General features: G+C 43.9%; 1 protein-coding gene across 2 annotated transcripts in view; it reads left to right on the plus strand.

Annotated features, from left to right (window-relative positions):
- Nucleotides 1–14,318, plus strand: part of PITPNC1 (phosphatidylinositol transfer protein, cytoplasmic 1) — a 270,267-nt gene that overhangs the window by 242,118 nt on the left and 13,831 nt on the right. Inside the window, exons 7-8 of one of the 2 annotated variants that reach the window (XM_010856400.1) lie at nt 6,734–6,889; nt 10,359–10,422. In XM_010856400.1, the coding sequence (XP_010854702.1) occupies nt 6,734–6,889; nt 10,359–10,422 (220 nt within the window). Of the gene's footprint in view, nt 1–6,733; nt 6,890–10,358; nt 11,592–14,318 lie in introns of those variants that run through there. The other variant, XM_010856399.1, reaches the window with a different exon arrangement.

The following is a 14,318-nucleotide window of genomic DNA, read 5'->3' on the forward strand; positions in this document are numbered from 1 at the left end:
GGTGGTTAGAACTCCACGCTTTCACTACCAAGAGCCCGGGGTTCAGTCCCTGGTGGGGTAACTAAGATCCTGCAAGCTGTGCAAAAAAAATGTTGGTCCAAATTAGGGGCTAAATCTTAACCTGATTGAAAGGGCCATTCACTAAAGGGGAATGAAAATAACACCACCTTGGAGTCTTCAAGAAAAGTTCCCCAAATGCAGGAAAAAAATCTGATGTCTTTCAGATGGGTTAGTTCATCCTTACTTGAGGGCTGAGCATTGTAGTTACATAATGTAGCATTTCCTAGCCAGTGACTGCTTAGCCCTTTTTCATTTAACATTTATCAAAGACTTCTAATTTCAATTAACAGGGCAAGCCCCTGTTGGCTATAGTCCTTTGTGGTTCAGATTGAAAGAGTAATTAATCACAGAGACTTTATATCTCAGTGAATGTCGGCCAATAATATTGCCTTGGAGATGCAAGCTGTGCTCCATCCAGGCTGAGACCTCCTGCGGGTTTCTCCTTGCACCTCCCAGGTATGAGACAGATCCTGACAAACGCAGGGACACAGTTTCATGTTGGCTGCACTAATCAAAGCCCTTAGCGTCATCTTTGTTCTGCTTTGTCCAAGTGCGAGATAGATGAAACCTGAAGGTGTGACTGACCTCCGGGGTGAGGAAGGAGGAAGCCTTCTAAAGAAGATGCACCCGCGCTGAAGAAAGCATGGCCAGTATGGTCCATCTGGCCCCGGGGAGAAGCCCTGGCACCAGCTCAGGTCCCTCCATACAGATGGGCTTTAACAACAAGCGTCCAATTTGCCATCTGCCAGGCCTAGGGAGTGCAGATGAGATTCAGAGCCAGGGCTCTTGCTGTGGATGAATTTAGAAGCCCCCACCCAGAGGAACTTGCAGACTGGCACATTCCCAGCTAGCCAACTGTGGGGCGGAGCCCTCAAAGCAAGAGCGTTGACCAAGTGGATGAACACGCTACAGAGGAGTCAGAGGGGAACCTAGATTTCCCTTGTGAAAACCTCTCTGACGGTGTTAGAGGTTGACCTGGGTGCCCCCCAAAAAAAGTCCTGACCCTCAATACCTGAGAGTGTGACCTTATGTGGAAATAGGGTGTTTACAGAGATAATCAAGTGAAAGTGAGGTTCGCTGTGCCTAATCCAATACGACTGCGTCCTTAGGAAAGGGGCCAGTTTAGATGCAGAGCCAGGCGTGCACAGAAGGAAGACGATGTGGAGACGCACGGGGTGAACACCATGTGACCAGAGTATACATCTGCCAGTCAAGAGACACCAAACTTCTCAGCAAACCAAACCACCAGAGCTAGCGCACAGGGGCAGGACAGATTCCTCTTCACAGCCCCCGGTGGGGCTCACCAACACCTTGATCTCAGACCTCTGGCCTCCAGAATCCTGAGAGAGTACATTTCTGCTGTTCAGCCCAGCCCGTTTGTGGTACTTTGAACGGCCACCTTAGCAAACTTACATATAGCTGGGTTCCCCGTTAGGGAAACAAGCTCCACCCTACCTGGAAGATTACTGAAAGGAAAGGATTGCATTTATCTCTGTGTAGCTCTCAGCTCTTCAGGAGGAAAGCTATTAATAACCCCGAGGATGCTCAGATTGTCTGATGCAAGGCTGGCCCATCCCGACATGGGGAGATAGCCGCCGAGGGTGTCCACCTGCCAGGGAAGCTCCCAGTTTGGATAGACCATCTCCTGTGTGTGCCCTCATGTAGTTTCAGAACCTGGTGCCATCAGTACAATCCCTTCCTCTAAGGGAGCAGCCTACAGTGGGGCAATCTCCCTTGCTGTCTGCTTTGTCAACTTTGTTCCTGAAACATAAGAGAAAGAGGGAAAGGAATTGATTCTAATATTGAAGACTGTCATTTGTACTTGGCCCAGAACCTAGTCATAAGCATTCAATAAGCAAAAACCCTTTTCTTGGGATTTCTTCCACCACCATTGTTATGGACACTGATGGGCAACAGCTTCCAGAAAATGGAAATGCCCAACTGCCTCTCACTGGCATAAAGACACCAGCATGATGGTGGACAGCCATATTTTTTGGCAATCATTTTTCTATACACTCAACCACAGGATAACAATGACGTAATCGTACAGCACTGAAGATATTCCTGTTTCCTTTCTTCTGAGGAGCTTCATGAGATTTGAGGAAATTGAATTGTGTTATTTCTCAAGGATGTTTCAGTATCATATGCTTCTTATCACTCTGGGACATCTCCTGTGTCTCATGCGTCACCTGTTGGGTATTGGGCTGTGGACTTCCTGACATTATCCAACTTAAGCCCTGCAGCAGTCCCACAGCGGAGTTAGTATTAACACCTTCATGCAGATGAGGAGACTGAAGCTCCCCTCTGACAGATTGTGCCAGAATTTCAGATGAGAATCTTCATAGTCTAGGTGCAGGGAGCCCAGGTCTGGGAGTCAGTTTGACCTGAGCTTAAGTCCTAGACTGTGGATATGTCAGCTGTTATCTCTGAACTTCAGGCTCCTTGTTTGGAGCACAGAGATGACATTTGTACCTGAGAGTAGTGGTTAAACTCGGCACCTGGGAAGCTTCTGAAATGCTGGATGCAGAGACCCCACCCAAGACAAATTTGATCAGAGGCAATGGGGATTTAACCTTACTCCTCATCCTCTGAGGTTTCTCTCACACTTCTGGACAACAGAAGTTCTTAGTGACAGTGGGGCTCTAGGGGAAAATCCTCTTGCCTCTTCTAGCTTCTCTTGGCTCCAGGAGTTCCGTGGTTTGAGGGGCCTTTTTCTGTCCCCTTTTCTTGTGTGTAAGGAATAGACTCCAACCTCCATTACCTTCCCTGAGTCCCAAAGGGCAGATTCTAACCATTGCAAATCATTCAAAAAAACTAAGATGATAGCATCTAGTCCTATCACTTCATGGCCAATAGATGGGGAAGCAATCAATCCTAAAGGGAATCAACCCTGAATATTCATTGGAAGGACTAATGCTGAAGCTCAATACATTTTGGCCACCTGATGTGAAGAGCCGACTCACTGGAAAAGACCCTGATCCTGGGCAAGATTGAAGGCAGGAGGAGAAGGAGACAACAGTGGATGAGATGGTTGGGTCACATCACCGACTCAGTGAACATGAATTTGAGCAAGCTCCAGGAGATGGTGACGGACAGGGAAGCCTGGCGTGCTGCAGACCATGGGGTCACAAAGAGTCAGACACAACTGAGCGACTGAACAACAACAGTCTGGAATGGGAGGGGATGCAGAAACAAGGGAGGAGACCACCTGAGGCCAGATTAAAGGAACTGAAGAAACTCATCAGGAGACTATCTAAGGTCAGATTAAAGGACTATGGGCTCTGCATACACCCCATCCTTATTGCAACTCCACCCTTAAAGCATTGCTATAAAACTCCTCACCAAATCCTCCCAGGTTGGAAACTCACAATTTTTGAGGCACAAGCCCACTTTGCTCCCCTCTGCCTGGCAAAGCAATAAAGCTGTTCTTTTCTACTTCACCCAAAACTATCTGCAAGATTTGATTCAGCACCGTCGCACAGAGGCCAACTTTTCGGCATCAAGATGAAGCTGGAGGTTTATAAATTTTATTTTAAAATTTAAAAACCTGGAAATGAAAGTTTAAAACATGAAACAATCCAGTTATTTTATTAAAAAATAAATGATATAACTGAGCTTGAATCAGAATCAAAATACTATACGAAATACTTTACTATATGATACGAAATACAATCAGAATACAAAATACTATAGCCATGGAAAGAAACAAACTAGAAATTTTAAAAATAAAAAAATTTGTTAAGTTGTAAGAAAGGTCAACTGCTGTATGAGTGGGACAGTTTAGGTATTCATGTTCGCAAACCCAAGTGAGAGAATGAGATTCGAAGGTAATATTTCAAGAGAAATGAGTACTTAGGGGAAAGGTAGGAAAACTGTGTAAAGGGGGACATTTGCAGTGACCAGAATACTTCAAATACCTAGTGTTTGGGTTGGATTTTAAAATTTTTTATTTGTATATTTATTTATTTTGCTTATTGTCATCCAGAGGCATTCAGCTGGATGTTCATTTCTGATCTTGAGTTTTGAATTAATGCAGTCCTCTGGTAAATCCTTCTCCCTTACTTCCCTCCAGCTCTTTGAAAGTGAATCCCTAATTATAGGCCATGTATGAGATTTACTAGATGAAATCAGCGGCTGTGGATGTGACACCAGACTCTCAAAAAATCAACACACTGTTGCCATAAAAAGCCCAATTGTTAATTGCTTCTTTGGCATCTGGCTGTAACAAAAACACTCTTTTTCTGTTTAACATTAAAACTCAATGTAGTGGAAAGAACATTGGGCTAGAACTAGGGGAGGCTAGTATTCTTGTCCCAAACCTGTTACTAAGCGCCTATGGTTTGAGGACAAAAAACATTTCTTTCTTTGAGGCCTCAGTATCCTTATCCATAAAACCAAGGGTATGAAGTCAAATTACCACTTCCAACTGAAAAATCCCATTCTGCATCTTGAAAATACAATACAGTCTTCTAACCTTTGCCCGAAGCTTTATTTCATGATAGCCTGATATCATTGTACACTTTTGTAGTTCCACGAGGAAAAGGAACCACACACAAATTTAAGTGTCTCCATAGTTTTCACACTGCAGGCAGTACTTTTCTGGTCTTTCTCAGATCCGAAGTTTGCTGTGAGGCCCCACAAGTTTTAATGACTTTGGAAATGCAGTCTACCAGTGTTTCACATTTAATACAGCAGAGCCTTATTTTATTCTTGAGATGTCTGGAATCTACACGAAGATTCCACAATAGGTATCGTTTCAAGTTCCGCAGTGGTCAGCTGAAGGAACAAGCTGGGGCCAGTCCATGAGTCAGGTACTAGTGTTGGGAAGGCGAGTGTGGGGGTGCACCCAGCTGACCCGGGGGCCTCCACCTGCAGGCCTTTCTCAGGCCCACTGCACAGGACCCGAGACAAATGAAGGCAGCTCCGGCCACAGCCGCACTTGCTTTGTTTGCGGGTCCTTTGTCCCTTACATGTCTGGGTTGCCAGGAGCTTTGGCCTCTGGCTTCCAACTGCTTGCTGGCTCTGCAACTATCCTTTGTTTACCCAGTTGCTAACTGGAGTAGGACAACCGTCACTCAGGTTCATGAGGGTTTGCCTTTGTATATTCTGCTCGGCCACCATGTGGCAGCCATGTCTTCTGAGCCTCCAGATAGTTGGTGGTGAGCTCATTATTCACCATTATGTCCCTCTTGTGGGAAAGTAAAGGGCAGATGGGGAAAGAAACCAGCGTCCCCTGTTTAACTCCAGCTTTTGTGTTTGAAGTTGCAGGAATGGCTTGGCAGGTGTGCATTTCCTTGTGTATAGTTTTTATGGATGTAGCTAATGGTACGAACTTTTGGAGAGTGCTGGGAAAGAACAAAGCAGCATTCCTTCCCTTTTGTCTTTGGAGATCCAGTTATTACATCTGCTTGGAATCCACATGATGTTTCTGTTTTGTTCTCTTGCTAAGTAACACTTCATCCCAGAATTTAGCAGCTTATGGGAATTCCCTGGCGGTCCAGTGGTTAGGCCTCCGTGCTTTCACTGCCTGGGTTCAATCTCTGGTTGGGGAATTAAGATCTCACAAGCGGCCTGGTGTGGGGAAAAAAAAGAAGGGATATATAAGCCAGTAATAGGATGACTGACTAGCCATTTAGGAACACAGACTTTAGTGATTTAAAACAACAGTGTGGTAGTTCTCACAATTCTGCCATCTCAACTGGGCTTAGCTGAACAGGATCTCCTGTTCCTCATGGTATAGGCTTGAGCTAAAATATTAAAGATGGCTTTATCGCTCATGTGCGTGGCTTCTCAGCCAGAATGAGTGAGCCTCTCTCCACGTGGCCCTCCATGTGGCAAGCTTGGCTTGGGTTTCCTCACTCCATCATGGTCTCAGGATAATCAAACAAGACATTTTGCATTGTGGCAGACTTCTGGTTTCCAGCTTCTCTTAAAGACCCAAACTGACACAGTGTCTCTTCTGCCACATTCTTTTGGTCAAAGCAAGTCACAGACCAGTCTAGATTCATGAGGAGAGGAAGTACCCTCCACAACTTGATGAGAGAAACAACACGCAGGCACAGTGAGGGAGGGAGTGAGTGGGGGCCATCTTTGGAGGTTATCTCCTATAATCTCGTGGTATTCTTTTGATTTATTGGTCTCCTCTCTTTGTTCCTGCTGGCATTTTGTGGTGTAAGAACACAAGTCAGGCAGGAAACAGTCCCATCGTCTTAAACATCAGCTTTTACCAGCAATTCCAGGGTGCTTTGGAAAGGCATTGCTGTCTCTTCCCTGGACTGTAGGGCTGAGCATCAGAGGCTTCACTGACTGCCTTGGGAAGTACAATAATGGCCAACATCAGTTGAGCACTTGCTATGGGCCAAACTCTACGCTTATGCTTTTTTCATATATAACGTTATCCTCGTAATCTTCCCAGGCCTATACCTGTAATTTCAATGGCAGTTCCTGGGTTGGTTCAGGTGATAGCATGGCACAGTTGGTACTGAAGATTCAAAAATGGCTACAGAGCCACACTCGAGATCACCACCCCTTTCCTCCCCAGAAGCACTCATTTCCTTGAGATACTTATTATGGTGACTGGTTTCTTTCACTTAGCTTTCTGTATTCATTTATTTCATAAAAATGATGGTTGAACTTTTAAGTTTTCATTTCTTTGATATATTTTTTCCTCCAGGATCCTAAACACTTCAAGTCAGAGAAGACAGGACGAGGACAGTTAAGGGAAGGTTGGAGAGATAGTCATCAGCCCATCATGTGTTCCTATAAGCTGGTGACCGTGAAGTTCGAGGTCTGGGGGCTTCAAACCAGAGTGGAACAATTTGTACACAAGGTAAGTGAATGGTTGGCAGTTCCCGGGCTGTGGGCAAAGTAACTGTCTTTGTTGTGAGCCGGAGTGCCCAGTGCCCAACAGATGTATAGGCACTGAACCAACACAAGTTACCTGCATCTAGAAAACACTGTTTCCATAAAAGTGAATTTTGCCTACTGTTTAACTTTCTTCTACTAACAGATATCTTACACTTCATCCCTTATTTTGTGACTTCCATGTCTACTGGGTGAGTATGCTCAGGAAGTTGGGCTCTCAAAGTATGGTTCTCTTGGGCTCTCCTAGTTTCAAAGAGAGGTTCTTGTACTTGGTGCTTGGGCACTCAGGTTCCAGGCAGAGGCACAGGGTTTATCCGTGTGCACTGTCCCCCCAAGGATAGCCCTCACTCAAAAGATCCTGCAAATGCAGACACCTGAAGTAAAAGATGCCCCAAGAGACAGAAGAAACCCCAGTGGTCCCATTAGATGATGTACCCCAGCATTTCTGCCCTTTCAATAACTCTGTTACCAAAGAATTATTGGCAAGCTCAAAACACAGGTTTTAGTTGTATACCTCCTTTGGCTAAACATGTTAATTTTGTAGCAGGAACCCATTTAGCGATGATTTAAGTTTATTGGGCGCTTGTAACATAACTCTTCCAGTAGTCATGTATGGATGTGAGAGTTGGACTATAAAGAAAGCTGAGAGCAGAAGAATTGATGCTTTTGAACTGTGGTGTTGGAGAAGACTCTTGAGAGTCCCTTGGACTGCAAGGAGATCCAACCAGTCCATTCTAAAGGAGATCAGTCCTGGGTGTTCATTGGAAGGACTGATGTTGAAGCTGAAACTCCAATACTTTGGCCACCTGATGGGAAGAGCTGACTCATTCAAAAAGACCCTGATGCTGGGAAAGATTGAGGGCAGGAGGAAAGGGGGATGACAGAGGTTGAGATGGTTGAATGGCATCACTGACTCTGTGGACATGAGTTTGGGTAAACTCCAGGAGTTGGTGATGGACAGGGAGGCCTGGCGTGCTGCGGTTCATGGGGTCGCAGAACCGGACACGACTGAGCGACTGCACTGAACTGAACTGAACATAACTCTTATCCTCATGGAAATTAATTGGAAATGCAGTGCTGAGCACTGCCCTTTGTAACTCCTATTTTCATGAGAATAAGTACTATCCAAGTTGTCTCTACATTCCAGATAGGCTAGATATCTGTTTATTTTTCCATTTAAAAACTGATAAAGAATAGCTTTCTGAAATTCTTTTGGGGGCACTGGAATTTAACCTTAATGCACTGAGCTGTTTGTTACTTAGATGGATTTGTCTACTGAGCTTAGGGAGCCAATTGATAGTAAAATGTGTAAATCTTGAATTTGGGTCCAAGAAATAGATTGAACTTGCTTTCCTGATAATAGCAGGGCCTGGAGCAAATTTGAGACAGAGAAATGTACTAATCTGCTGAGCTCCAGAATCCGTTTTTGCCCAGCCAGTGGTGAGAGCCAAGTGGCATGCATAGAAATCAAGTTCTGGGACCTGCTGTTTTCCTGCTGTGTCCCAGTTATTAAGAAGAAAGAAAGTCCAGACTCCAAGAGTAAATATTTTCCAGCCTCAGCTCTGCGACTGTCTCTGGCAGTATATTCTTGACTTCCTACAACATCCCACCTGTTTTTAAAAAACCCCGAAAGATCTCCTCTTACTGGGGCCACTACCATAGTATGTTTCATTATCTCGTCTTCTCACAAAACATATTCAGATTGCCACAGGGGTCATTGTGTTTCTAGTTTTGAGAATCCGTTTCTTTAAAATACCTGTAAGAATTACGCTCTAGCAATAGGCATTCCCATCGCCCATTTCCAAATATAATGAAGTGTCATCAACACCCCCGAAACACACCTGCTGTGGCACACGAGCCACTAATGAGAGTCTGAGGCTCGTATTTGCGTGGGTTTCAAGTGCCAGGGATGCCTTTCTCGGAACACCTTTTGTTTTTGAAGAATCTATTCACAGTTAACAGGGGAAAAAATGTTCGAAAGCGAGCCATTAGCACATCATTGGATTCTTGTTTCCAGCAGACAGCTGTGTTGTGCTTAATGCAATAGGGCGTATTTACTGACGCCTCAATGCTGTTCTTTTAATTCCCATGAATTTGACACACTCAGCACTCAAGTGTGCATGGCTTCATGTTATTTCTTAGTTTCATTATATGTTTCCTCCTTCCAAATCATAAAAGCCTCACTAGATATCCATAGGCCTGGAATAATAAACACTTCATTATGAAGGCTTCCCTTGTTTCTGCAAATTCACTGAATTAAAATCCTTCATTTCTTGAAACATGCTCGAACCTTCTACAAGAGGTTTTTGACAATTGCTAGATTTGTTTGTCAGGAGGAAGGAAATGTTGGAAGGACAGTACTGAGTATTTAAGAAAGGTAAAAAGGCATGCTGTATTTATAGCCATAGAAGGCCGAAAAAAGAATGCCATGAACACGGTCTGATCCGGAAATACGGCCTCAATATGTGCCGCCAGTGTTTCCGCCAGTATGCGAAGGACATCAGCTTCATTAAGTTGGACTAACCAAACTTCCTTAGATGGCTCATCCAGCACATCAACCTTAGGCGGAAACAATACTAGCTCTTTGTATATAAAATAAAAGTTTTCAAAACTTCAAAAAAAAAAAGAATGCCATGAAATAAAAGCACATAAATGGTATAACACACAAACTCTTTACAGTTATTTTTCTTAATCTTCTATTGCCATTATGTGCCACCATAAGAAATAATTTCATTCCTTTCATCTCCAGTCAAGTTCATCATTCCCATTAGGTTCTACTCTGGTTCAGGTCCCTTATTTCATGACTTTCAATAATAGTTAACATAATAGCTGACTAAACTGCTCCCTCCCGTGACTTCTAATACATGAAAGCCAAGCTTAGAAAGATATTTACTTATCTTGAATCCCACACCTTCAATTACTTAAAAAAAAAAAAATTACCAATATATAGGATACTTCACTAGAGAAGAGAGAGTTCTAAGTGCTTTGGTCTTGGAAGTGATTTTTCTATCCAAACAAATGCGCTTGATTTCCAACATTTATGACCTCCTGGCGCCTGTGAGATGCACCCTTCCACAAATGGAAAGTAGAACCTGTTTTAGGTAAAGATAAATGAAGAGAAAAATCCGAGGGTGATCAGCCCTGGAGACTCGTTCCAGTCACTGTTGTGTGACTGCCAAGTGGTTGTCATTATTTTGAACAGCTTCCAGCCCAACTTTCAAATAAGATAAAGAGATTAATTTACAGCAAGTGTATGTGTACACCATGGGAAAGGGCTGAGAGTAAGTATGTCTTCCTCTAATTGTCATCCCATATGGACAGAGGGATGCAGAAATTTGTAACTGTCAGGTTTCCTAGAATTGGAAACCATTCCTTTTCCAGATCGTTTTAATCAAACCTGGTATTCTGTCAACTTCCTTCTTTTGCTTTTTTAGGTGGTTCGAGATATTCTTCTGATTGGACATAGACAGGCTTTTGCTTGGGTTGATGAGTGGTATGGTAAGTCAACTCCCACAAAATCAGTTATAGAACAACTTCATAACACATTGGCTTGGACTTTCAGTCCATCTGGCTTCAACTGCTACCTAGAAATTCAACAACAAAGGCAGAGCTATTGCTTCCTGTATTGAAAATAGCATTGTCCGTGGGACATAATGAAGAAGAATGTAATGATAGAAGCTTGGTATAAAATAACCACAGCACTTAATTATTGACTAAGTAGGACCTCAATATGTTTGATGCCTGCATGCTTGATAGTGCAGGGTTCTATGATCCTCTGTTGGATTGGCTTCAAACCCCTCTAATTTATCCCAGACCTCAAGATCAATGCTGCCTTGATCTTGTCATTAAGCACCATATCAGGTGAAAGCAGTCCTTTGACTTGAGTCCTTTGAAACACTCCCTCACCAAAAATATAAGGACTCTGCAGGGATTCAAGGGCAAAGAAATTGGTGACCCCTTAATTCTAACTGAGACTGTTGTTCTAGCTTTTTAAAAAATGAGTTGAGAAGAATTAAACCTGTTCTGTATATTTCCAGTAAGTGAAAAGAAACAAGGTTTGTTTCATCCCATGATGGATGAACCACATTTTCCATATCTGCAGTGCTATCATTTTGTCCACGTGAATCCCCTACATTCCCAGAATCAGTCATCAGAGGCTTGAGTCCTTGACTATAAAAAGAAACAAACACACCCAGTTGGTGACTTGGGTCAGATCTGATTGCCTAATGAAAATGCTCTTCTCTTTGGCCTTTTCCTAAGTCACATTGAATTTGTTCTCAGCATAACCTCGATTGCATTTTGGTGCCTTTGTATCATTGTTTCACCAATGCCCTCTCTCTTCTTAGCTGAAGGCATCAAATTTAAAGTGAAAAGTTACAGTGGACTGAACAGACAAAGACAGTGACCGTTAGCTGTTTCTGAACCATATTTTTCAAAATAGGGTTTTGTAGGCTATGGGTGTGCTTTTTTTTTTTTTTTTTTTCTTTTTTTGCACAGTTTTCCCAGATTTGCTGAAAAGCAAATACATCTTTGCCTCTTCCTTGGCTTGCCCAAATGCAGACCTCTAGAAGAGATGCTTTTGAAAGATCACCATTTGCTTTCTCTTAATCACATGTCTCTGGGCTTCCCTAGTGACTCAGTGGTAAAGAATCCACCTGCCAATCCAGGAGACTTTGGGTTCGATTCCTGGGTTGGAAAGATCCCCTGGAGAAGGAAACGGCAACCCCCTCCAGTATTCTTCCTTGGAAATCCTATGGACAGAGGAGCCTGGCGGGCTACAGTCCATAGGGTCACAAAGAGCTGGACACGACTCAGCAACCAGAGAACAATAATCACACCTCCCCAGGACCCGGGATGCTGTTCACAGGCAGCTCTACACCGACTGGCCACACTGTCGCAAGTCTCCCCAGCACTTCTTTGTGGTTGTCTGTTGTGAGATGGGAGGAGGGAGAGTCTCCCGTGATTACTTCCCCAGATCACTAAACAGATCTTTCTGGTTGTTTTTTCTGGGGAGCTTTTCACAGATTCTTAGAGACACCCCAAAGGTTAACAACTGCTGGTCTCCCCCAACTTGCACTCGTCCACGCTCTTGGCGTCCTAAGGGAATTTCAAAAGGATAGTCAAAGAATAATAGGCTCAAACTGGTGAGAAGTTTGGTCAGTGAACTGAAGCCTGAAGAGCCAAACCTCGACCATCTTGAAGACCAGGAGACAGGACAACGTAGTAGATTTCTCTGGAATACCATGAGGCCTTCGAGGAAAAGGCAGCATGGAAAAGGGTAGCTGCACCCTAACCAAGAAGACAAAACACTGCAAGCCTATTGACCAGAAAAGAGAGTCTGAGTAGAGGCAGGATAAAGGACAAGAAAATGTGGGCAGGCCTCTAGTAAAGGAACAGCTGGGGTGCAGAGGACAAGGGCCGATTTTTTTTCCATCTCAACCAAGCCCTCAGCAACCAAGAGACTTAAAGACTTTTAGTCCAAAAAAAAAAAAAATCTCAGACTATTACAAGGGCCCAGAGCTAGAATAACGCATCAAAGGAAGGCCTTTAAAAAGAGAACACCTACTTAAGATGGAGAGGTGGAGACAGGAATTAACTCAAGGAGCCTACTGACAAAAAGCCCTTTCTGTATCTGAGTGCAGAAAAACAGCATGTGGTTTAGTGGACGTAGATCATCAGGGCGCCGTGTACTCCCCGGAGAAGGCCTCCACCCGCTGTATATACAGTCCTAGCCCCAACCAAAACAAGCAGCCTTTTCACTCCGCAAAGGGTCTGAGACCTACCCCATCAATTTCATGTAAATTACTGGCATCCTTGTCCCCAGCTGAGCGGCTTGCCAGGAAAGTGGTAGCTTCTTCATTACACAGATGCAGATACTCAATCAACTAAATGCTAAGAACCCTGCCCACAACCTCTTCCTTATTCAAGGTAATGCTGTGTACTGCAAGCCTTTCAGGTAAACGGGTGTGTCATCGCCCACCAGCACAGCCCTTCAGTTTTGGGTACCTGAAGTTGTTTATTTTTCTTTGGTCTATACAGGCTCAGTGAGGCTTTCACTAGTAAACATGGAAAGGCTTCAAAGTAAAGAAACCCTTTCCTATAGCTTATGGCACTTACTCTCCCAGTGAGGTCCTGGGCCTGCAACGTCAGCATCCCTGGGGTACTTGTTTCAGATTATCAGACTCCACCCCAAACCTGCTGAATCAGATATTCTGGAGGTGTAGCCTGGCACACCCCCTTGTGTTTTAACAAGCCCTCCAGGTGAATCCTAAAGGTTTTTTTGTTTTTCGGTTTTTGGTTTTTGTTTTCATTTTTTGGCCACAGCACTAGTTCTCCAATCAGGCATTGAGCCCGAGCCCCCTGCATTGGAAACGCAGAGTCTTAACCGCTGGACCGCCAGGGAAGTCCCAAAAGTTTTAAGAACAACTTTAAATCAGATTGAAAGGACAGTTTAATTAATTCAGTCCAAATTTAATTAGACTAGAAAATGGTAGATGTCTTCAGGGCCAACTGCTAAACTCTGGTGCCTTGTAAACCTTACAAAAAGGCACCCCTTCCAAGCAGATTCAGCAGGTGCTGTCGGCTGAGCGCTGAATTTTAGTTCTGTTGACCCTGGGCTGTGCTCCTACAGTGCCCAAACTGTATATCTTTATACACTGGCAGCCCTGTATGATGTCTTTCTCCCTAATTAGACTCACCACCTCCAGTGCTTGCTGCTGCTGCTGCTAAGTCGCTTCAGTCGTGTCGACTCTGTGTGACCCCATAGACGGCAGCCCACCAGGCTCCCCCGTCCCTGGGATTCTCCAGGCAAGAATACTGGAGTGGGTTGCCATTTCCTTCTCCAGTGCATGTGCTTAACTGAGTTGTATTTTGTTTTGTTTTTTTAAAAAGGACACTATAAATGACAGTAATCATTTCTTGCCCAAGCATTAATTTTGTATCCTTCCTGAATTTTAGCATTTGACTGTCCCAATAACTATTTCCCTAAACAGATTTTATTCTGCTCTTGTTTGTCCTAAAGTACAACCGTCTCTACTGTTGGAGTAGTTGGGTTTGGTTTTCAAAGCCTTGATTGGTCTTGATTGATCAGAAAAAAACAACTGCGTATTTTAGAAGATGGGGTAAAAGAAGAGGTGAATAAAAATAGGCAGCCCAGCTTCACCAAAGCTTGGTTTTGCTTCACAAATCTGACAGTATTTTGAGAGGAACACAGAGGGTTGCCCAAGGGAGGCTGTGATTGAGTGGAATTTCATGAATCCTGACCCTCCCAAAAAATAGGGGGTTGTTCTGGCTAGTACAGATGAAACTCCCTCACAAAAATGACTTAGAGATCATTCTGGAGTCCCAAGAGCAATCTAACAGTGAAAGAATCAAGCTGAAGTTGGAGAAAGAAG

This window comes from Bison bison, unplaced genomic scaffold (assembly GCF_000754665.1).
Source record: "Bison bison bison isolate TAMUID 2011002044 unplaced genomic scaffold, Bison_UMD1.0 scf7180017864371, whole genome shotgun sequence".
Lineage (NCBI taxonomy): Eukaryota > Metazoa > Chordata > Mammalia > Artiodactyla > Bovidae > Bison > Bison bison.